Source organism: Orcinus orca, chromosome 2 (assembly GCF_937001465.1).
Source record: "Orcinus orca chromosome 2, mOrcOrc1.1, whole genome shotgun sequence".
NCBI classification, from domain to species: Eukaryota; Metazoa; Chordata; class Mammalia; order Artiodactyla; family Delphinidae; genus Orcinus; species Orcinus orca.
In genome coordinates, this window is record NC_064560.1 from 186,813,316 (window position 1) to 186,838,478 (window position 25,163).

At 36.5% G+C, this 25,163-nt stretch overlaps 1 protein-coding gene and 1 pseudogene across 1 annotated transcript in view; one reads left to right on the forward strand and one right to left on the reverse strand.

Annotated features, from left to right (window-relative positions):
- Window positions 1–25,163, reverse strand: part of LOC101283613 (elongation factor 1-alpha 1-like) — a 168,744-nt pseudogene that overhangs the window by 11,260 nt on the left and 132,321 nt on the right.
- Window positions 1–25,163, forward strand: part of TTC8 (tetratricopeptide repeat domain 8) — a 50,539-nt gene that overhangs the window by 6,029 nt on the left and 19,347 nt on the right. The window contains exons 2-7 of the mRNA XM_049705446.1: window positions 9,033–9,153; window positions 10,259–10,322; window positions 10,437–10,596; window positions 10,810–10,899; window positions 13,545–13,589; window positions 18,288–18,373. Coding sequence (XP_049561403.1) covers window positions 9,069–9,153; window positions 10,259–10,322; window positions 10,437–10,596; window positions 10,810–10,899; window positions 13,545–13,589; window positions 18,288–18,373 — 530 coding nt within the window. The 5' untranslated portion in view covers window positions 9,033–9,068. The remainder of the gene's footprint in view (window positions 1–9,032; window positions 9,154–10,258; window positions 10,323–10,436; window positions 10,597–10,809; window positions 10,900–13,544; window positions 13,590–18,287; window positions 18,374–25,163) is intronic.

A 25,163-nucleotide genomic window follows, 5' to 3' on the forward strand; every position in this document is an offset into this window, starting at 1 on the left:
CTGAATAATGACTCTGTAGTTTAAGAGCAGAGTTGGGCAGACTCATTAGCCAGAGTAAGTATTGGTGGCAATTTGGAAGTTGCATTCAGAATCATCTGGAGTTTTAATTCCCTAAAGTAATAGCAACAACCTAAGAGAAAGCTATACCCTAGGGAGGAAGGAAGGAAGCAAACTACTGTGAATTGAAGTTTATGCTGGTGAGTTTTTGCTGGTTCTAGGCAGTGCCACTGTACTTTCCCTGTCTTCTTACTTTCACGGAGATTCAAAGGGAAGTTTTAATTTGATGTGCCGTAACTGGGAGTCAGTTCTGAGTTCTGAAAAAGGAAGTAATAGAGAGTTGGGTGCTTTTCTGTTCATTATGTACATGTATTTATAAAGAAATTCTGTGTGGTTAATACTTCTTGTTGAAAGTACTACCACCTTATACTTCACGAACTACTGTGGTATAAGAACTCTGAAAATTATGAAATAATCTTCAAGGTTTTATTTTTAAAGCTATCCTATAAAGTAGGCACTATTGCTCTAATTTGAGGGGAGGACTGGGTAATGGAGGTTGTTCAAGGTCATGCAGCTAAGTGGCTCCCTGAGGATCAAGCCCAGGTTTTCTGACTCTAGGCCTGGGCCTGATGCTTTCTACTCAAACTATGCTGATAATACCCATGGAAATAATTTGCTAGACCAAGTGAACCTAACTTGTGGTTTCCTGTGTATGTGGATTAATTTAAATCATAAAAACTATAATTGAGAGAGACCCAGATGAAGGTCTTAGTGATTTAAAAATTAAATCACTAAATTTGGGCTTCCCTGGTGGCGCAGTGGTTGAGAGTCCGCCTGCCGATGCAGGGGATGCGGGTTCGTGCCCCGGTCCGGGAAGATCCCATATGCCACGGAGCGGCTGGGCCCGTGAGCCATGGCCGCTGAGCCGGCACGTCCGGAGCCTGTGCTCCGCAACGGGAGAGGCCACAACAGTGAGAGGCCCGCGTACCGCAAAAAAAAAAAAAAAAAACAAAATCACTAAATTTGCCCTGTCTCTAAATTAAAATATCCTGACTCTTTCCTCCATCGTTCTGCTGCTCCTGGTGGATCTCCAGACCAGCCATACCTGGCCTTGGTCTTCCCACACTCTACAGTAGTCTGCGTTCCGGCCTTGCTATGGTCTCATATGTAAAGCAAAGTGCATGCTCTTGACTGAGAGTGTCTAGCTTCAAATACTGCCTGCACACTTTGACCTCAGAGTTATCCGTAAAATGGCCATGGTAACATACCTACCTCAAAGGGTTGTTGTGAGGGTTAAGTTCATTAACACATGCTAAGTGATCAAAAAAGTGAGCTGCTATTATCTCTAGTTAGCTAGAGATATTTGCAGGTGGGATTCTGTCATATCTTTCTGAAAGGATTGTTGGTAATCTGGAGAGCATCTGTGAGGAAAGTGTCCAGTGAAATTGATGATAAAATGATGTGGAATATACTTCATAGATCATTGGTACACAATCATTTCCAGAATAATCTCTCTTTTTACCCTGACTTCCTTATCTCTCATGTTCTGCTTTTCTGTCCTCCATCTAAGTCATCTGTGATTGGTCCATGCTTGAGTATGGCATTTAACACATTGTACTGTAATTTATTTAATTATGTGCCTTCCCACATAGAATGTTTTCAGTGCCTCTCGGGGTTCCAGGGATGCCAAGAGAATGTTGTGGAATTAATGTATTCTCTGCCGACTCGTGGTTAAGCCTTGCCTCCATCTTCCATCCATACCACCTCACCGGTCTCTACACCTTTCCATCCTCTCCCTTCTCATTTTCTTCTCATTTCACATCAGGTCCCTAATGTTCTTTACCTGCCTGGTAAGTCGTAAGTGCAATCCTGCGGGGCAGGACGAGACACAGAGAGCATGAAGGCGTTCGTTGGTGAACAGAGCGCTCTGAGGCTGAGCTGCCGGGGTCAGTTTGGGCCACTGGAGGAATCTCCCTGCAGACTAACAAGCGTCCAGCATTTACTTACTCTCCGTGGCTCTGTCTCCTTTCACTGTTTTCCTTTTCAAACGCTGTCTACAATCACCTCTGGTAAACTTTTTTACCTGTTTCTATATGGAACTTATCTTGTATCTCTCCTACACTTTACCCTTCAATCCTGCCTTATGTATCCAACTCATTTTTTTTAATCTCCAAGGTGGACTGGCAAGAAAGAGCTCTGGCTTCTTTGTGTGACCTTGAGCAAATTACATGACATCCCTGAATTTGTTTACTGATCTGTAAAATGGATAATAACACTTACCTGCCTCCCTGAAATGGTTGTTGTGGGACTCAAATGAGATAATGGGGGGTCATTTAGACATGTATACAAATAAATAGAAGAAAGAATAGAAGGGGTTATTCCTTCTGTCATCTCATTGCCTGTATCAGTGTATTTCTCTAAATATGGATTGTGGGATCTAGGAAATCTATTCTTTTTCCAGCTCGCTCTTCTGCACGCTGGCATTGAAAACCTCCAATTGCTGTGTCTTCTTAGTTGCTGTTTTGTGTTCTGTTCCGCTGATTGCCAAGTATTCTCTAACTCCCACCCCCTAGGACTCTCACTTTCTAGCTTAGTTTAGCCTTTTCCTCTCTTGTTGCTACTGTGTGTCATGTGAAATTGCTTATCCTTGCTTGGTGACCAGATGGTTTACACATTGCTTGCACACATAATATATTGTTTAAAAAATATTTCGGGTATTCTTTGTGGATTTTAGAGCTGTAGAAAGCAAGGAAAGCAAGGATTTTTTTTTTCTTTCCTTTTTCTGTTTCTTAGTAGCTTTCCCAGTAAAACATGCTGCAGATTGAGTGTTCAGAGGCTGCTGACTGTAGATGTGAAAGTGTAGATCTTTTATAAATAAATTTGTTATAAATCTGTGTTTTTAACCAATGTATTTCTATTTAATTTTGGACAGAAAAAAACCCTGAGTTTATCAGCACCTGACCCTGATATATATTATATAGTCTATTTACAAAAATTTCTCGGAAGACATTGCAGTCAGAATTAATTTCTTATCTTTAGCCACTGATCCCATTATGTTTATGGGGAATAGAAGGGTTTATAGTATGTGGATTTTCCTCCTTCTCCTCAAGGGATTAAAGTCTGAATGCTTTAACCACCATGAACTTGTTTTTGAATATAAAAATAGCTTCCTTGGTATAGTTGTAAAATTATTTTTAATTCCTGAGATACTGTGAATTCATTAAATATGTAAAGATCTCTTCTCTGTGCTCTAAATGAGGTAACAGTAATTAGAATTTTCTGATCATAGAAAATTTAGCACTCTTCAGTGGATAGGGTGTTGCTTGTACAGAACTTGTGAGGGCACTTTTGGGGAAAGATTAAAATTCATGTTTGGGTTTTTATTGAATGAGTTTGAGTCCACCTACAAATACTTGGTTGGTCATTAAGACTTTTAATTTTAGAAACTGTATTATCCTAAAAATGTTTACAACCTTCTTAATGCTTTCCAGGAGCCAGATCCAGAATTGCCAGTGTCTCAGGTAAAGGTTTAGCTGCAACCTTTAGTTTAGAGAATAGTTTAATTACTATTGCTTAGTTGTTGCTATAGATTAGAAAATTTGCTGCCTATCTACTTGTGCTGTTATAAAATTAGCTATATCTACCAGTCATTCTGTAGATATAAACTATTATATTTCTAATACTTTGTGTCTATGGATGTAAAACTAGGGCACTCTACTCATTAAGACTTGTAGCTTAAATAGAAATGACCAATATTGACCTAGAGGATGAGAAAAATAAAGGCGGAGGCAAGGGGAGTCAGAGGCTTAGAAAGGAAGCCAAGATGTCAGGAGTGTCTATGATGGATTGGATCATAGGTCTTGGGTAAAGAGTAGGCCGACTCCGCTTGGGAAGGTCTTGTTTTTAGAGAGAGGTGCCTGCCACTGTGAGGAAGAAAAGACTTGGCCAGACAGCCACATCTACCAAATGAACTTTGTTAGACATGAGAGGTGGCCAGAGAGACCTGCTAACTGCATGAGACAGTAGATGAGTGGAAAGGGAACCCAGGAAGAGGAGGTCTGGTTAGGGGGCCTCCTGGCCAGTGAAGCTTTTAGCCCAAGAGTGTTTCCAGTAAGTCTGGGAATAAGGAGAAGGGACGAGAGAGATGTAAATCAGAGAACTTAAATATTGTCAGGGATTTGCCCTGCCAAGCAAGAGCGAATTTTAAGTGTTTTTTAGATAAATAAACAATTTGAACCTCATGGGGTTTACATGTGTAATTATCAGACCTTTTAGAAGAAAGTAGTATGCAAAATACTCTGATGGAGGCCTGTGCAGTTTCAAACAAACATGGTAAATAGGTTAAAATGTAGTACTCTGTTCTTTAAAAGGATGACATTTGTCATTGGAATGTTCATAATCATGATTTCCAAATTGATAGAGGGTGGAAAACTATTTTTTGTATAATACATGTACAAGTCATAAGAATCACCTAAGGTATAAAGAGAGTAAGTAATGTGCCTTTTGTTTTCAGTAATTTTGGAAGATTTTGATTAAAGTTAAAATTAAATGGAAACATCAATAATTTGCATTGTTGGTATGGTTTGAAAACTTTCAATGGTATTTGAAAGTTTCAGACCAGCACAGGGACTTCATGAAGGACCTGTATTTGACATGTCCTGCTCTGTTACTATAGACTTAATTGGATAGTGATCTAAAAGAATCAGAAGGGAACAAGGCTGACTGGATTCTTTTGAGCTCACTATTCACACTTTTTGCCTTTCCTCTTTTGCAGGTTTTTATCACTTCAAAATAAATGAGGCTTTACAATAACAATTCAACATTTTGTGCCTAAATTTTCATTTTCATAGAGTAGGCAGAGTGTCACATGTTACTGATTCTCATGATGTCTAAATCAGGTTAGACAGACTGTTCTTTTGGTAGCTTTATTCTAAGAATAACTTAGTAAAATTGTTTCTTACCTGTCTTAAAAGGCTTTACATAGCCTTGCATTCTGTATTAAGAGGAACAAAACAGTGTAAACCTGCTTTACTCAGTCAGTAGAGTTTTAACCTTTTAATTTGTCTATTTTTATCACTAAAATTGGATTACCCTCACAGAAGGTAGTACAGGGAAGTCAGTATTTTCCTGATGTTAGCTGGTAGATAGTTGCCTCAAGAGTAATGTCCTATATATAGACTAACTAAGCAGGTAAATGAGATGGGATTATGTTTCGCAGATAAAAAAGGAAATAATTGATGTGATGATTACTCATTTACATTGGGAGGATCTATGCTTTTCCCTTAAAAAAAATTCCTAAGCATCTATTATTTTTATCGATTTTACAGGACTTCCAATACGTAGGTATTCAAATTTATCTACATAAACTGCATGACCCTGTCATTTATTAACAACTTAAGTATTTCTGATAAAAACCAGTTTATAGTTTTATTCAGATTCAAGTGGCAGTGTAGGGTTACCAATTTGCTTTGTTATGCATTTTATTTTATTTTTAAAAATTTTTATTGGAGTGTAGTTGATTTACAATATTGTATGCATTTTATTTTAATCACTGATTAGTTTTGAACTTAAAAAAATTTAAACAGGCAGAGGAATTTAGGGCTGTAAAACATGCTTGGCTTGCCTCCAAAATAAAATGTTTTCATTAAAATTCCGAGAATTGTTCCTGTTGCCCAGAGCAGTTCTTTGAATACAATCTGATGTTTAATCAAGCAGTGATACATGATTTTCAAGGTCATTTTTTGTTAGGATAGAAGGAGGAAAGTCAGGAAAATTAATATTCTCAAATACTGATGTAATTTAAAATTAAGTAATGGTGCAAGTAGGTCTTATTGCAGATCTTTAAATATCAGAAATTCACCTCATTATTTCTACTTCTTAATAATGAGGTTTTAGAAACTGAAACAAATATAGATTTACCTTTTTGAAAAAGTGAATTCTTATGGAATAAAATTTAAAAAAAAAGATCTTCCTATTTGGCTTCTGAAGCATATATTCATTTGGTTGGGAGGGAATAGTGGATTTACATTCCTATGTTTTGCTTAGCCTGATGTAAAATAATTTGCACCTTCTTAATACTTGAGGGGTTAGTAGAAGGATAGAAGTCAAGAAGCATGATGGATTGGACTATGAGATAACAGAATGGGTATGAAAATAGTTTAAAAAATATGTGCATGGATAATTAATATCCAACTGTATAAATGATACTGTAATAATAAAAACTTGACTTTTAGAGAGTCAATTTAACTAGGACTCCAAATCATACTCCTGAAGCTTTATTAACTCCTCATCATGGCATACGGGTGGCATACAGGATCCCTCACTGGCCCCTGCCTTTTTCTCCAGCTTCTTCTCAAGCAGCTTCTCCTCAGCTGAACCTGATTCTTCTACCACACTCTTGTTTCTCCATATGAGCCCTCAAGCTGGCCTTCCTTTGCCCTATGCGCTCTACCTGGCACGCACTCTCCTGTCTTGGCCGTGGGACAAACTCTCCTCCTTTACCTTTTCTTCCACCCCAAGGCAGCTGCGTGCCTTTCTTTGTCCTTCTATAGCATGTTCCAGGTTTTCGTTTTTACACTTTCCCCATAACACTGAAATTCTTATGAGCTAGAACTTGGGCTGTGACTTACTCATCTCTGTTCCCAGGACCCGGCATGCAGTAGGTGCTCCCTGGGAATATGGGAATGAACTAGTGAAGCCCACATCCTGTTTTACTGTGTGAACAGAGAATGCTGCCGTCCTTCCTCCTATCCACCAGAGGTGCTCAGCAAAGAATATGCCCTTTTGAAAAATTAAAGCCATCAGATACTTGCAGGGCAATAGGAACTGTGAGGACTTAAATCAGGATTACTTATTTCCATCTTTAAAGTTAAATTAAACCGTTAGTCCAAGCCAGTGATGAGTGACGACTTCCTTGACCCCTGAGAATAGCTGAATCAATCTGGCAACTTTCCTAGTCTTTGGTGGCTCCCACAGTTAGATGCAGTTCCAATTGGAACTGACTTTTTAAACAAACAAATTAGTTCTTTGGGTCCATATTCTTCTCATTCAATTGGGTTAAATTTACACATAACGTTTGAAATATTTTATTCTAAGTTATCTGTTAAGAATCCAGTAAACCTCAACCAGAAAAGTATAAGACAAAACCCCAATAATCTAATCAAATGTAATTTCACTTGAGGAACCTAAATATATTGTGAAGACAGCCTTGTTTCTTTTTTTTTCCCTGTGGTAGGCTGTCTCTTGTGATGACAAGCTCTGTGCACAGCTGATATTATATATATCTTTTTTTCATTTCAACATTATTTTTTTAATTTATTTTTTTATACAGCAGGTTCTTATTAGTTATCCATTTTATACACATTAGTTGTATATATGTCAATCCCAATCTCCCAATTCATCCCACCACCACCCTTCCCCTCCCCCCCTCCCCCCACCACTTTCCCCGCCTTGGTGTCCATACGTTTGTTCTCTACATCTGTGTCTCCATTTCTGCCTTGCACATTCAATCCCCTCTTGGCATCTGCTTCTGGGAGGACCTGGACTCACACAGGGGAGATAATACCTCATGGTGAGGACCAAAGGCAACAATGTAATTTCCTTTTGTTCCCATTAAAAGGAAAGCATGAAGACTTTTAAAAATTCTTTTTCTTTAAAAATTTTTAAAAATATACATTCCAATTACTTTAGCCCACAAAAGGATCTCTGCCTTCTAATTCTTGTAAAACCATTTTCCATGTAGCTCATTTGTCACATATCATGCATTGCTTTGCCTTGTTATTTAATCCAGTAGGTGATACGTTCAGGAAAATTAGGATCCATGTCTTTATCTTCTCGCATTTCCTTCTCAGAACCTAGCCCAGTGCTACATAAGTAGGAGGTGCTCAATAAATACACGCTGATGCTTCAGTGCATCTCGATATCCTTATGTGAGGACTCTCTGGTCCTCTTGTAGCCTCCATCTGTTCCTCCCTCAGTCCCTTGCCTTCATGCAGCATGCTTCACAGACAGATTCCTAGTATGATGAGGCCTAACCCCTTTCCAGATTTCCCTTGCTGCTGCTCCCCCTGTAGTATAGAGTCGGTCCTATACTGCTGCCTCAAGGGTTGCCTTCTCCCCAAATCTGCCACAGGACACCAAGCTTTATTGCTCTCTGCTTCTATTGAAGCAGAACGGTAAACTTTTCTGATAAAGCAGTTTTAAATATTTCACAAGGTATTTAATCGTGCACACCTTTACGTCTAATTTCTCAGGGTAAAGCAAAGCTGATTAGATATTTTCTAGGTTCCTTAATTACCTTTCCATTTTTTCCCCCACTTTCTAGCAGGTTTACTAGCTGACCTACTGGCTAGATCACAAAGCAACCAAGATTGTGTTGATTAGTTATTGGGAAGTGGGAAAAATTAATCCTAGTTCAAGTTAACATTTTTGGAATACCTATTGTGTACACAAACCATAGGTGTGATGGAAAATTCAAAAGTGAACAAGGTAAAAAAGCTTGTGTTCTGGGGGAAGGGAGGGCAAACATATGCCCAAATAATTATAGTGTTGGTTGAATATAGTAAGTACATAATAATAGAAGTATAAAAGAAAGTGCTTTCTAAGAAAGACAAGAGGGAAGTAGGTTCAGAGTTAAACTATCAGGGAAGTCTTCACGAAGGACTTGGCCCTGAAGGAGAAAGGCAGAAAGAACACGTGGTTGTAGCTTTACTCATCTGTTTTCAAATTATTATTCTAGTAAAATTTTCTATAAAGATCTTCTTTCACTTATAAAAAGGCATGTTAGAAGACTACTAGGTAATTACCACACTTTTGTTTACTAGGTAATTGATCTATTGATTGTTTCTTGATTAATAATGACCTTGTCTTCTTGTATTAGTTCCTGGACATAGCCCTTTAAATTAGTATCATGCATTAAGTATGGTAAACATGTTTGATAAAAAATTAGATAATAATAAAGGATGGCTGATTTCTATAGGCTATGCACTACTTCTAATGCAATTTAAGATATGCTTTATCTTATCTATGCTTTTTAGGCAGCCTGGATTTTAAAAGCACGAGCACTAACTGAAATGGTGTACATAGATGAAATTGATGTAGATCAGGAAGGAATTGCAGAAATGATACTGGATGAAAATGCTATTGCTCAGGTTCCACGTAAGTACTGGTTTTTCAGTTAAGTAAATGAAAAGCCATTAGGAGGAGGAATACTCTCTATGTGTACTTTTTTATAATAAAAATAAGACACATACATGAAGCACGTGTATGCATGAAAAAATATTACCTCTATTCTGCCTTATAGTACAAAGGCACAATTATATTATCTTGAACTTAAGGTGTGAGATTGATGTATAACTATTTTTCAGTAGAAGCTATATTATGCATTTTAAAATATTTTATGAAAAGGCATTCTATCCGAGCTGCTTATCTAATATATCAAAGATTGTTTATCTGAGAGTCTAAACACAGGAAGCATCCAAACAACAGAAGTGTTCTAAAAAAATGATAATTTGAAAACATCACTTCATTGTAATAATCGATGATTTGCTCTAATGCATGATGTGAGGTGATGGAGTGATTTGCTAGGCAGTGACTGTTCATCAGGATTGTCACAGTGGCCTAGTCCCAGCTTGCAGGTGTGCTGCTGTGAATGGTATTGGATGATTACCATGACATATGGTATCTTGCTGGTAATTTGTTAGTTGTGACAGTTATCAGTCATTTATATATGTTTGGAAGGTAATAGCTGTTTTAATGCTTCAGTGGAAATTGAGAATAAAAGTACATATGTTTCATGTTAAGATGTCTTTTTTCCCTATCATTTTGCTCTTTTGGAGTTAAGATATCTAAATTCCAAATATTGGGGGTAACTGATCTTTTATTGGGAGAAGAAGTTTGTATGAAAAATAAACTATGAGTATAGAACTGTCATTTTGATGTGTTGGAGCTTTGGAACCTGCCTGTCTTGAGTTTGAATGCTGGCTCTACTAACAGGTTGACCTGTTTATTTAAATCTCTAAGCCTTTGCTAAATGGGTTAGTACTACCTACCTTGCAGAATTAGTGTGGAGATTAAATGTAATAACAAAAGTAACATGATAGGTACTCAATAAATATTAATCTCAAACACATTTTTCTAGATACATTTCCTGTTACTAATGTCTTTTTCACCAGGCTAGCACATTTGTGAAAATTGCATTAGTGGACAGTTTTTACAAATCAATAAATAATATACAAATTGAATTTGCCATCTCATCTTATAGGTCCTGGAACATCTCTGAAACTCCCTGGAACTAATCAGACAGGAGGGCCTAGTCCAGCTGTCAGGTATGTTCAGTATACTCCTATTTCATTCCCTTTGCCACTAAATATTGACCGGGCTGCATGAGAATCTTCCTTTATTGATCTTCTTTGTATTTTAACAATTTACAATCTTCACAGGCCGATCACTCAAGCTGGAAGACCCATTACAGGTTTCCTTAGACCCGGCACACAAAGTGGAAGGCCAGGCACTATGGAACAGGCCATCAGAACACCCAGAACTGCCTACACAGCTCGCCCAATTACCAGCTCATCTGGAAGATTTGTCAGGCTGGGAACGGTAAATTCTGTCAGCTTTACCATAGCCTTGTATGACCAAAGTAATTTATGTTATGTTAATCATTTTTCACTATTTTTATAGTAGACAATTATATGGAAAATTTTTGAAGGTGATTCTTTTTACTTGTGTTGGCTTTATAATTTTATGCACATTAAACTCAATTTGTGTTTCGAGAAAGTTTCAGATTTCTTGTTCTATCATTTTTCCCCATAGGCTTCCATGCTTACAAGTCCTGATGGACCTTTTATAAATTTATCTAGACTGAATTTAACAAAATATGCCCAGAAACCTAAATTGGCAAAGGTATGTACTTAAAATTATTTTATGTTATGAAGTAATGTTCAAAATGTTATCATAACATTACAGGAAATGGATAAAAATTTGTGAAGAAAAGACCTTGTCTTGATTGAAATGGAAATGTTTAATTATTCTAATATCTAAAATTTCTCTTAGTATTGAGTTAAGGAAAGTCAATCAGAAATAAAGCATATATACCATTATAATAGGAAATTCTTTTTCTCCTAATAAAGAACAGCAATTTATAACAAAGAAAGCAGATGTTACCCATTACCCACCATCTTTGGGTAATGAAGTTTAGGAGATCATCTGTATGTGTGTGTATTTTTCTTTTTCAGCTTGGACTGCTCTCAGAAAAATAATTTTCTATCCTTGTAGGATTTTAGAACTGTCAAAAAGAAGATAAAAAAATGTTCTCTTTCTAATTAGTAATTAATCAGGCATCTCAATAAAGATTACTTGAGCCAGACAGCAGCAAGCCAACTGCATTAGTACTTCTAACTATTAAATGCTCCTCTAAATTAAAGAGAAAGTGAGAGCAAGAGAAAAAGTGTTAAGAGAGTGAGAAGGGAGAGGGAGAGGGAGAGAAAGGAGGATGTTCGTGACCTTTCCAGTACAGAAAAGTTTAGAGGTGAGCATGGAATAATGCAGAGCCAGGAGCAGTTAGCTTCTGGAAATTGGTGTAAGCCTAGCTCAGGTTTTTAGCTGTAATCTCTATGAATTCTGTGCATGAGTGCTGAGCTCATTCCTATTATCAGTTCTACTGGCGTTTAACATATTTAGTAAATATGAAACACTCTAGGGAAAATGAAAAAGGACACTAGCCATACAGACTTGAAATTTAAATCAGAGAAAGGAATGCCAGTTGGCAAACAAGGAATCAGACTATAAGAATGCCAATGATGTTTTTCTTTTTCTTTTTTTTTTTTTAAATTTATTTATTTGTTTACTTTTGGCTGTGTTGGGTCTTCGTTTCTGTGCGAGGGCTTTCTCTAGTTGTGGTGAGCGGGGGTCACTCTTCATCGCAGTGCGCGGGCCTCTCACTGTCGTGGCCTCTCTTGTGGAGCACAGGCTCCAGACGCGCAGGCTCAGTAGTTGTGGCTCACAGGCCCAGTTGCTCCGCGGCATGTGGGATCTTCCCAGACTAGGGCTCGAACCCGTGTCCCCTGCATTGGCAGGCAGATTCTCAACCACTGTGCCACCAGGGAAGCCCTCCAATGATGTTTTTCTTAATTTCTTATTTGATAGCAACCCAGTCAACTTCATTTAGCAAAATCATAAAGTTTTACTTATTTCCCTTTCCTTTATGAGGAATATCTGATTCCTTATCTTTTTAGGCCATTTATTTGAGGTGGCTGAATGGCTACTTAATACCATTGTTGTTTTCTAACCAGGGAGTGTAGTCAGTAGAGGCATTTCCCTCAAATTAGGATGCTTCCAGGACAGACCTGGTCTATGTTACTAGATTTAGACGAACTAGATTTTGCACTTATTTAGTGTGTTGTAGAAATAATGCCAGGTTTCTCTGTCTTTGGTCCCCAACTTGCCTTGACTTATCCGGACTCATTTCTAATATTGGCATATTGCTTGGGGTGGCTGGTGACTCCTTGACACTGCCTTGGGTGTTATAACATCCTTTTCATGGCAGTGGTAACACCAACTGCTCTCATAACTTTTTTTTTTTTTAATAAGAGAACAAATGGAGGATTAGGAATAGTTTTCTAAAGAGGGCCTCATCCTGATTTCTTTTTTCTTTTTTTGGTTGCCTTCAGGTCATCTCTGTTAATAATCTTGATATCTTTCAGGGTGCTAGCCTCTTTGCAAGTATAAAATAATGGTGTTATGGACAAATGTAGTACCACCAAGAGGTAGTCTGGTAAATGCTTATTTATCCAGATAGGTTGGGGGCAGTATTAGAATAATGATTCTCAGGCCTGGCTGCACATAGAGGCATCTGCATATTAAGGAAAAACTCCCTACTTTACAGTTAAACTCTACTTTGTTTCAGAAAGAACTTCCAGATTTTCCCATGTCTAAAGTGTCATTATTAATATCATAATTACTGTATAATACATGCAGTTTTATGACAGTCCTAAAGTTGGTCTTTTCATTTGTCTCTTTCTGATAAAATAGTATGTGTAATATGAAAAAAATGGTTGAATTATTTGAGCTTTCCAGTTCGTATTCTGTGAAAACAGGAATCAGTTATATGTAGCCTTATTTTAAAATGAATGGTTGTAACAAATGATGGATGGACCCTTTACTTATAAATCCCAGGCACTTTACAGTACTTTGTTATTTTGGTTCAATCTAGCTGCTGTCAAAATGGCCTTTGAGGGCTTCCCTGGTGGCGCAGTGGTTGAGAGTCTGCCTGCCGATGCAGGGGCACGGGTTCATGCCCCGGTCCGGGAAGATCCTACACACTGCGGAGCGGCTGGGCCTTTGAGCCATGGCCGCTGAGCCTGCGCATCCGGAGCCTGTGCTCTGCAATGGGAGAGGCCACAACAGTGAGAGGCCCGCGTACCGCAAAAAAAACAAAAAAACCCAAAAAAAACCCCCAAAAAAATGGCCTTTGAGTTTTGATATGACAATAAAGTACCTTTGTTAAGATAAAATCTAATGTATTTTTTTGCATTTTTTTTTCTTCACAGGCTTTGTTCGAGTATATCTTTCATCATGAAAATGATGTTAAGACTGTAAGTTTTGAATTTGCACTATTTTTAATGTGATTTTTATGACTTTGGGGATTTAGATTCTGAAATGTTCTATTTCTTACCTTATAAACAGATGGAATTATGAAGATTGGAGAATTACTGATACTTTCAAATCCACTGTCAGTTTCAGTAGGAAACTTTGTATAACTATAGAAGTCATAAGACTTGTGCCTGATCCATAGAGTAGTAGATCTCCATTAAAGGGCAAGATATAGATAATGGAGAATGCTGCGTAGTATGTTTGTGTTAAAGTTTATTTTTTATACTAATCGTTAGCATTGTTGATCCGTTTTCTTCTTTGGTCCATATAGTGATTATAGGTTTACTAATACATGTATTTCTGGTCTCTTTGTAGTGTTCCCCATCTCCTCCCCTTTAACATTTTATGATAGAAAATTTCAAACATGTGCAAGTGGAGAGTATAATGAGCCTGTATCAACCATCACCCAGCTTCAACAATAATCAATAATCAGTCGTCTTGGTAGCCTTTCAACAGAGAATTTTAAGGTTACATGCTCAGGACTTCTCCATTTGTGTCATTTTTCAACATGCTAATATGCAAATGAGCAGTAACTTCACAAATCTTGTCCAATCAAATGTAGTTAATTCTACAGTGTCTAATGATAGTATTTTCTGTCATTTTCTTATTCAAGGAAAAAACCTTATATATTAAGTATTCAGGAAGACAAAAGCATTTTTCTCAATTGTGTTTTCTATGTGTCAACCATTATGTTATGTACTAGGAAAACTAATAAAAATATGATATTTGTTCCTGCCTCTACAAGCCATGTAATCTAGCTGAGGAAATAAAATTGACATAATGAAACAGTTAAAAAGGTAATTGCCGGAATGTGAAATTGGTACTGAAGATCAAGGGGAAAAATCAGGGGATAATATTAGTAAAAATCCATAAAATCAGTAGGATTTTTTGGAAAGGGTGGGAAAAAATGTAAAAAAAGGGTAAAAACATGAGCAAGGTATGGAAAGAGAAATAAATAAACCACATTCTCAAAAATGGGGGTGTCAAAGAGACATTTTAGAGAAAGAAGTGACAGAACGTGATGCTAGATTTGGTATGGGAGCCAAAGGAAAGACACAGCTCAAACTTGCCTCTTAAAGATGCTGGAAGAATGACCGTTTTACTAACAGAAATGGGATTATTAGGGAAGGACGTCAGTTTGTAAAGAAGCTGAATAATTCACTAGAAGGCATTTTTAGTTTGAAATTGTGAAAGGCTATCCAAGTGGAGATGTCACTGCATGTATTGGAAGCTGTGACACTAAAATATAGGGGTCCTGGGCCAGATACACAGAGTATGGGAGTTATCGATAATGAAGTGATAGTGGATGTGGTCACATCGAGAAAAGAGAAAACTAAGGTTGGGGCAACTGAGAAACCATGCACATTTCTGTAAATAAAAGTCAGTACATGCGATTTTCACTCAATATAAAGCTGGTCAGAGAGTTGCAGGGTGATATATAAAATCATGTAGTTACACTGTCATTAAAAAGAAACATTCAAATACCATCCCATTTTATAAATGAGTAAATATTTGTAATTACTAGAGTATCATAAAGCTATATCCTGACTTTTTGAAGATTAATTCATTTATTGCAGAGACATTTATTCTTTCGTCCAACATATTTTGAGCCACTACAGTGTGCCAGACACTGTTCTAGGCCCTGAGATTACAGAGTGAAGCAAGCAGACAAAATCTCTGCTCTTTTGGAGATTACGTTCCGGTTGGGCAAGGAATAGAGACAGTTAGCAAACTTAAAAATATATAAAATGTCATGGGATAAGCAGTATAAAAATAAAGCAGGGAAACCAGGTAAGAGAATAGATGACATGGGGGAAGATGTCCTTTTATATGGGCTGGGAGGTGGTCAGTGAAGTCCACTCTGAAAAGACATTTAAACAGAGACCTGTATGAAGGGAGACAAACCATATGGTTAGGTGGAGGAAGAGCACGTAAATCAGAGAGAACTTTAACTGCAAAGGCCCTGAATATTAGCATTCTTGGATTGTTTAAGGAACAGTGAGGAGGCCACTGTGGCTGGAGTGAGGTCTTTGAAGGGGAAGAGTTGTAGGCAATGGGTTCAGAAAGTTGACAGATCATATGCTGTTTATAGGTCATAGTGATGATGTCTTTATTCATCTTGAAGATGTTGTTCTGCATCTTGGCATTTACATAATTTTGTTGAGCAATGTTGTTTTTTCAGCTACATTGAAAAAATAGAATTTGTTCTATGGAAAACTGTATTTCTGCCTTTGAGTTCTTAATAACTTCCTTCCTCTCCCTTCTTGGGGCAGTATTGGCAATGTTGACAAACTGAAGGGGCGTGTGGGTTGGTGATTCTGGAATCTTTATTTCCATATGCTCTTTAATTTCATCATGCTGAAGTTGTCGCAACTCTAACAATAGTGAAAGGATGACTGTTTTTTAAACTTTAGAGGTTGGAGCACTATTACTTAGGAAGGTCACTGGGATGCCCAGGTGGATGTATTCACAAACATGTTGTCGAGATCTGCCAAGGTTCCCTTATGGACTTTTATAAACTTACGCCTTTTATTTATGACCTTCTAGGTCTTTATTAATATCTAGATATCGGATTGATTGACTTATTCAAAGATCCTTAAATATAAGTATATAGTAATTTATTTTAAAAAACCGGGGAAGACTTTAAAGAAATATAGCTCTCTGTAACCTCTTTAAAATTTTAAAATGTTAATAGCTTTTAATTATGAATCTTATTACTATGACAGTTTTGTTTGGTTCTTAAGTTATTTTCAACGTAAGTCAGAAGTAAAGAATAGAATTAATTCAGTCAACAAATAATTCTTGAGGGCCTCTTAACCGCACAATGACATTGCAGAATAACAGAGATGTGTTAAGAAGTGGATGCCTGTCCTCGGGGAATTTAGAGTCCATTTGAAATAGTCACAAGTGGTTTTGTCTAGTGCAGCCCCAGTCTTCAAATGAAGAGTGATCATTAATATGTAATTTTTTTGACCATTTTTATTCTACATTAGTAATCATATTAATTTCCTTAATTGGTTTAGACAAACTTGTGGGTCCTACATAGGAACCATATCTGAAAGCAAAATCAGCAGCCTGTAATCAGCACTAGGTCTAATCTTGGAAAAATTAGAAGGTGTAAAAAAAATTTAGAATGACATTTTTCTGAAAAATAGAAGGTCTGTTATATTAAACATGAAAGTGAATCTGATCTATTCGCTGGAACAGGTCTTTTAAAGGATTAAGTTAAAATGAATATATTCAGATATTTACAATTTACTCCTGAACTGAGCTGATTGAAATATGGTTCTCTGGTATTTCCAGAGATAATGATAATTGAAATTATACTTTTTTCTTCATTTTTCACTTCCATTTTTACCTCTTGCTTGGGGAAAAAAAGAAAAATAAGCATATGAACATAGTGTGTAGTGTGCTTTTACTTTCCATAGCTTTCAAGTAGAGGTGTTGATTTTTCAAGTCCATTAGAACCTCAGCATGGTGACACCATTCCTTTATAAATAGTTTGCATATTTAGAAGTCTCCCCTGGAGCGAGGGAAGATGGCGAACACAAGGGAAGTTATTTATTTTGCAGTAGGAGATTCAAGGAGCTCTTCTGGCATTCATTTCAGAAAAGCGTTAATATTAAGAAATGGGCAATAATATGGGATGCATTCTGAGATTATAGAACTGAAAATCTAAGAGTTACTTTAACTGAGCTGTTGGATATCATCATGATGTTAACACTGACTAAAGAATAAAAGGTTTTCAACCTTAAGAGCAAGAATAACAAGTATTATTAAAAAATCGGAATTCTTTTTAAACTAATAACTTGAGTTTTTATTCACCAAATCTTTATATGAGCTTCAGATTTCTGTGAGCTTTGAATTTGTATAAAGATTGATTTACTTTCCTCTTTGTCCAAATGGTTTCCACTTTTTTGGTATAGAATCCTAATTCCTAATGAGATGTCTCTTGTCTGATCTTAAATAATCACTAGAAGGAACAAACTAGAAGACGTTAGAGAGAAAGGGATAAACACATGTAAAATGCAAAAGCAGTTAAGAAGATCTTTTTCAGTCTGCAGCGAAGGAAAGTCTGATCTTTAGAATTACTGGCATGTGAGGTAATGTCAGAATAATGGAATGATGGTTGTTAAAAGACGGCGGTTACCCAAGTACCCCAGCTCCTTTCACTCTTCTTCATGACCCTGTTTTCAAACCTTTTTCTGTCTGCATACTTGATCTTTCTTTATTTCTCTACACCTGTAGTTAAAGTGGGGCCTGCAGTTGGGCCTGCCTTACGTGGTAAAGGCTTGACTCCCACTGGGTTTGGAGGCATTTTGGTTGGGAGAGGGTAAAAACTGACGGATTTTTAAATACCATTTTTGTACCTTGTATATTAAAATTGTATTCAAATAGACTGTACATCTGCTTCCCTTTGATCACTGTTTACTTCTCATCTGCTGTCAGTCCTCTGGTCTGGAACTGATTATTTAGGGAAGATTGGTGGGGCCATCTGGAGACATGAGCAGCTTGAGTTTCTGTCTGATTTCTAATGCATGTTTTGATTGATGCTAATTATATAGTTTATTTCATTATTTTTTGTTTCTGTTTATTGTTAGAAAAGAAAATCCTAATCTAAAATGAATTGTTTTTCAAAGGCTTTGGATTTGGCTGCCCTCTCCACAGAGCATTCTCAGTACAAGGACTGGTGGTGGAAAGTGCAGATTGGAAAATGTTACTACAGGTAAAATTTTGATTATTTGGAAAAGGCTTAGAAGCAGCAACATATTTTAGAGTCTCAAATCTGGTAACCTTTTCTGGGGGATAGATTTCCTCACGAAGAAAGGAGAACTGTGTCTTTGGCTTACGTGAGGAAGCATTTACTTAGCAATCACATGATGGCACTAAGAACTGACACCTTTAGAATAGTAAAATTTTAGAGCTGGGAAGGGGAAACTTTGAGACCATCACATCCAACACTGCTTTTCAGATGAGGAAGCTGAGGCCAGAGAGAGGTTGTGATTTGCATCAGGAACTAGTCAGTAACAGACCTAGGACTAGAATCGAGTCTGTTCGTTCTCACTCCACTCCTCTTGGCTCTCAAGTCTTTCCTCCCTCCCTCCCTCCCTCCCTCCTTCCTTCCTTCTTAATTTTTATTGGAGTATAGTTGATTTACAATGTCGTGTTAGTTTCAAGTGTGCAGCAAAGTGAATCAGTTATGCATACACATATATCCACTTTTTTTTTTTTTAGATTCTTTCCCCATCAAGTTTTTATTTCTACTGATGCCTCACGTCTGTAAAGTGCTTTATAGTTGAGATAGCTTGTCCACACATTACATTATCTCACTTAAATCTTATGGCACTTTGGATATAGTTGCTATTATTAGCCCTTTGTCCAGATGTGAGAAACTGAGCCTCAGAAAGATAAAGTGACTTTCCCAAATTCATGTAGCTAGTATGTGACAGAACAAGAATTTGAGCTCAGCTTTCTGATGCCAGTTCTTTTACTATTTGCACAATCTCATGGTGTTTCTCTAGGATCTAAATAGTCTTACACTAATTTACTTAATGTTTAAACACATTTTTAAGCAAATTAATTGAGAGATAAAAAAAGTTGTAATAATTTATGCATATTATATAGCAACTGGTAAATAGGATCTGAAATGATTGCTTGATATTGAAATGCACTAGGAGCATTTGAAAAATAGTGACAAATGAAAAATTATATTTTATAAAGGTAAATATGTCTTTTATTATTCAAAAACAAGGTAGACTAGGTACTGTGAGTATCCTTCGATGGTTATTAACTTTAGTTATTAGTTAAACACTGTGAGGAAAAGGAAATATATAAATAGAATAAAAAGGATGCTTATTCTTCTACTATTGAAATTAAGACTATTTTCCATTTAGATATTTCACATAGAACTCTGAAGTATTTTTTCCTACTGTTAGATTGAGGAAGTATTTTCTGCTAAAAGGTAATTTTGGACAATTATAACATTAAACTCTTATGAATATAATTTCTGAAGACAAGCTTGAAATCTTGAGCTTCTAAGCAAAACTCTCAGAAATCTATAATAATGAGAGAAAAGCACAACTTGGATTCCTTCTGCCATCCATATAAGATGGCATTTAAATGAGTATATTTTGTCATATTAATTATTGTTCTCCTCTGTTCCTTAATAGCTTCTTGTCTTATTATGTATTCAGCATTCATTCATTTATTCATTTGCTCAAATGGCTTACATTTGAATGGAGGAGAGAGAACAGGAAACAATTATAAATGTGGTTCCCATTATGATAGAAGCAAGTGCAGGGTGCAGTGGGAGCCCAGAGAAAGATGGCAAGGATGGATTGCCAGAGGATGTAGCCCCATATTGACTTCTGTCTCTTTGCTCCTGATCATTAAGTTCTACTGGTTCTTCCTCTGCAGTATCTCTTACAGTTGCTCCATTGCTACCCATTCCCACTCCAGTGCTTTAATCCTGGCTTTTAGTGTGTTTTGTTTGAATTGCTACATTAGGTACTTATCTGGGTTTTCTGCCTCCATTTTCTTGTCCCATCAATCCTTCCTGTATACCCCACTGTCAGAGTAACTGTTGCAAAAAAAACAGCTCTTGTTGGATTCTTTGGTTAATCTCCATTATCTCTGAAATGAAGTCTGGATTTTAAGTGTGGCACCCATGACTTTGTCCCAGTCTACAGCTTTTCACTTTTCTGTTACTTCTCTCATTCCTTCTTGTGTTTTCCTTTTCAATTAAACCCAACAACTCAGCACTCCCCTGACATGCTGTGTACTTTCCTGCTTGTGTGCTTTTGCTGATAGTTTGCTTCCATCAGAGGTATTCCTTCACCCCCACCCCATCCTATCTAGCTGTCAAAATCTTGCCTGTTACTTCCCCGCTGAAACTTAGTTTGCTCCTCCGCTGTGCTCTCAAAACACTTTTTTTCTCATTGGCCATAATGCAATTAAATTTATTTTAAAATATGTTTTGTTTCAATCTTTACTGGTGCCTTCAGAACATGGTTGTTATCTTCATTTTTGCAACTCCTTACCATCATTAAATGTGCATGCAGTTGATCCTTGACAATGTTTATTGAATTAAATTGGAGAGAAAAAGTTGGCAGTTGGTGGAGATCATCTCTGGACTCTGATTCTTTGATATTGTCCTGTGTTTGTGAACTTGACTGATGTTTTCATTATTCCTAGACAAGGGTACAGTAATAAAACACATATGACTCATTCTTCTTTCCTTTCTTTGGTTTCCAGGTGATTCAATAGCTCTGATTGCTTGTTTGCTTTTTAATTTGTTTATTCTCCATTTTTTTTATAAATCTATTTCTGTTTTCATATTCTTATTTTACATGTATCTTGTTATTGTAATCCCTTTTAAATCATTTTTCGAAAGAGACAACTTAGTTACAAATATAGACTCTCATGGATAATTAGGTGTTCATGGAATTCAGTGACTGAACTTCAGCCACGTGTTTAAGACTTGAATGTTCAGTTGAAGCTTTGTATATAAATATAAAGCCGTTCTTCAGAACTTCAGAGTTCTCTGATAACATTTTATGAATACTCCTTGTAAAAGTTGTGGGACCTTTGAAGCGGTAGGGGCTTCTACTACATCACACATCCTCTAACTTTAGGCCAGATTTTGGGGTCACTTTTAACCTCATTATCCCACATTGTCCATTGTCCCACATTGTCCATTGTCCCAAATAGCTGGGTATAGCCATGCCAGTACTTGAGGCTTAGGTTAGGAAAAAAGAACAAAGCTATTCTTTCAAGAATGAAAGTAACATAATGGACCATATTATATGTTGTTTTGACTTTATTTTACAAAATAAAAGCATTGTCATAAAGTGCTAAGTAGCTCTTAGATGTCTGGGGATGAGTAGTTATGAGAAAGCCCAACAGATCTATTAAAGACAGGCTGAAGTGCGCTTTAATGATTGATTTCATTTCCCTGGGCAGAAGAAGTGCGTGTTGACATCAGAGCAGTTATATTTAGGCAAGGAACAAGTCTGAAGTTCATAGACTAGATACAAAAAAAGGAAAAGAAAATGTTTGTAGAATAATAAAATGGTACAGCTGTTTTACTCGAGTGGCAATTACTATTTACCTCAAAATTGTTTAAAGTTTAAAAATGGGTTTATGCAAAGTCAAAAAATACCTTGAAATAAGTGAAAATGGAAATACAACACACCAAAACTTATGGGATGCAGCAAAAGCGGTCCTAAGAGGGAAGTTCCTAGCAATAAATGCCTACTCAAGAAACAAGAAAATTCTCAGATAAACAACCTAACTTTACTCCTCAAGGAACTAGAAAAAGAAGGACAAATGAAACCCAGAGTTAGTAGAAAGAAGGAAATAACAAAGATCAGAGCAGAAATAAATGAAATAGAGATTAAAAAGACAGTAGAAAAGATCGATGAAACCAAGAACTAGTTCTTTGAAAAGATAAACAAAATTAACAGAACTTTAGCTAGACTCACCAAGAAAATAGAGTACTCAAATAAATACAATCAGAAATGAAAGAGGAGATGTTACCACTGATACCACAGAAATACAGAGGACCATAAGAGACTACTATGAACAATTACAGGCCACCAAACTGGACAGCCTAGAAGAAATGGATGCATTACTAGAAACATAAAATCTTCCAGGACTGAGTCATAGAAATAGAAAATCTGAACAGACCAAGTACTAGTAAGGAGATTGAATCAGTAATATAAAAACTCCCTACAAACAAAAATTCAGGACAAGAGAGCTTCACAGGTAAATTCTGCCATTCAAAGAAGAATTAATACCAATCTTTCTCAAACTGTTTCACAAAATAGAAGAGGAGGGAACACTTTTGAACTTATTTTATGGGGCCAGCATTACCCTGATAATGGTAATGTCCTAAACCAAATAAGGACACCACAAGAAAAGAAAATTACAGGCCAATATCACTGATGAACATAGATGCAAAAATCCTCAACAAAATATTAGCACATCAAATTCAACATTACACTAAAAGGATCATAATAATGATTAAGTGGGATTTATTCCAGGGATGCAGGGATGGTTCAATATATGCAAATCAACCAATGTGATACACCACATTAACAAAATGAAGGATAAAGATCACATGATCATCTCAGTAGATGCAGAAAAAGCATTTGACAAAATTCAACATCCAGTTATGATAAAAATTCCTAACAAAGCAGGTGTAGAGCAAATGTACCTCAATATAGTAAAGGCCGTACATGACAAGCCTGCAGCTAAAGTCATACTCATTGGTGGAAATCCGAAAGATTTTGCTCTAAGATGAGGAATAAGATAAGGATGCCCACTCTCACCATTTTTATTCAACATAGTATTAGAAGTCCTATCCAGAGAAGTTTAGGCAAGAAAAAGAAATAAAAGGCATCCAAATCAGAAAGGAAGAAGTAAAACTGTCTGTTTACAGATGACATGATACTATATATAGAATATCCTAAAGACTCCACCAAAAAACTATTGGAACTAATAAGTGAATTCAGTAAATTTGTAGGATACAAAATGAATATACAGAAATTTGTTGCTTTCTGTACACTAATAACAAACTATCAGAGAAATTAAGAAAACAATCCCAATTACAATAGCATCAAAAAATAAAATAACTTGGAATAAATTTAACCAAGGAGTTGAGACACCTGTACACCAAAAACTATAAGATATTGATAAAAAAATTGATGAAGGCATAAGTAAATTGAAAGATATTTCACATTCATGGATTAGAAGAATTATTATTGTTGAAATGTCCATACTACCTGAAGCAATCTACAGATTCAGTGCAATCCCTATCAAAATTACAATGGCATTTTTGAAAGAAATAGAACAAACAATCCTAAAATTTGTATGGAACCACAACAGACCCTGAAGAACTAAAACAACCTTGAGAAAGAAAAACAAAGCTGGAGGCATCACATTCCCTGACTTCAAACCAAATTACAAAGCTATAGGGATTGTATAAAGTAGATAACTAATAAGAACCTGCTGCATAAAAAATAAATTAAATTAAATTAAATTAAAAAGTTATAGGGATCAAAACAGTATGCTGTTGGCATAAAAACAGACACATAGATCAATGGAACAGAATACAGGGCCCAGAAATAAACCCATGCACATGTGGTCAATAAATTTACAAAAGAGGGACTTCCCTGGTGGCACAGTGGTTAAGAATCCACCTTCCAATGCAGAGGACACGGGTTCGAGCCCTGGTCTGGGAAGATTCCACATGCCGAAGAGCAACAGCCCTTGCGCCACGACTACTTAGACTGCACTCTAGAGCCCATGAGCCTCAACTACTGAGCCTGAGTGCCACAACTACTGAAGCCCGCATGCCTAGAGCCTGTGCTCTGCAACAAGAGAAGCCACTGCAATGAGAAGCCCAGGCACCACAACGAAGAGTAGCCCCCTTCACTGCAACTAGAGAAAGCCCACACGCAGCAACAAAGACCCAATGCAGCCAAAAACAAATTAATTAATTAATTAATTTAAAAAATTTATAAAAAGTCAAGAATGTACAATGGGGAAAGGACAGTCTCTTCAATAAATTGTGTTGGGAAATAGGACAGCCACATGCAAAAGAACGATGGATCACCATCTTACACCATATACAAAACTAACTCAAAATGGATTAAAGATTGAATATAAGACCTGAAATCATAAAACTCCTAGAAGAAAACATATGCAGTAAGCTCCTTAACAGTGGTCTTGGTGATGAGTTTTTGGATTTGACACCAAAAGCAAAGGCAACAAAAGCAAAAATAAATAAGTGAGACTTTTTCAAACTAAAAAGCTACTGCACAGCAAAGGAAACCATGAACAAAATGAAAAGGCAACCTACCAAATGGGAAAAAATATTTGCAAATCATATATCCAAAAGGGGTTAACATCTAACATATATAAAAAAACTCATGAAAGTCAATAGTAAAAAAAAAAAATCCGATTAAAAAATGGGCAGAGGCTCTGAATAGATATTTTTCTGAAGAAGACATTACAGATGGCCAACAGGTACACGAAAGGGCGCTCAGCGTCACTAATCATCAGGGAAACTCAAACCAAAACCACAATGAGATATCACCTTACATTTGTTAGAATGGCTATTATTGAAAAGATGAGAAATAGCAGGTGTTGGTAGTATGTGAAGAAAAGGGAACCCTCATGCACTGTTGGTGGGAATGTAAGTTGGTGCAGCCATATGGGAAACAGTATGGAGCTTCCTCAAAAAATTAAAAATGGAACTACCATATGCTTCAGCAATTCTAGTTCTGGGTATTTATCTGAAGAAAGTGAAAACATTGACTCAAAGAAAAGATATCTACATCACCATGTTCATTGCAGCATTATTTACAATAACCAAGATATGGAAACAATCTAAGTGTCCATCAACAGATGAATGGATAAAGAAATATATATAATATATATATATGTATGTGTGCATATATATATATATATATATATATATATATATATGCAATGGAATATTATTCAGCCAT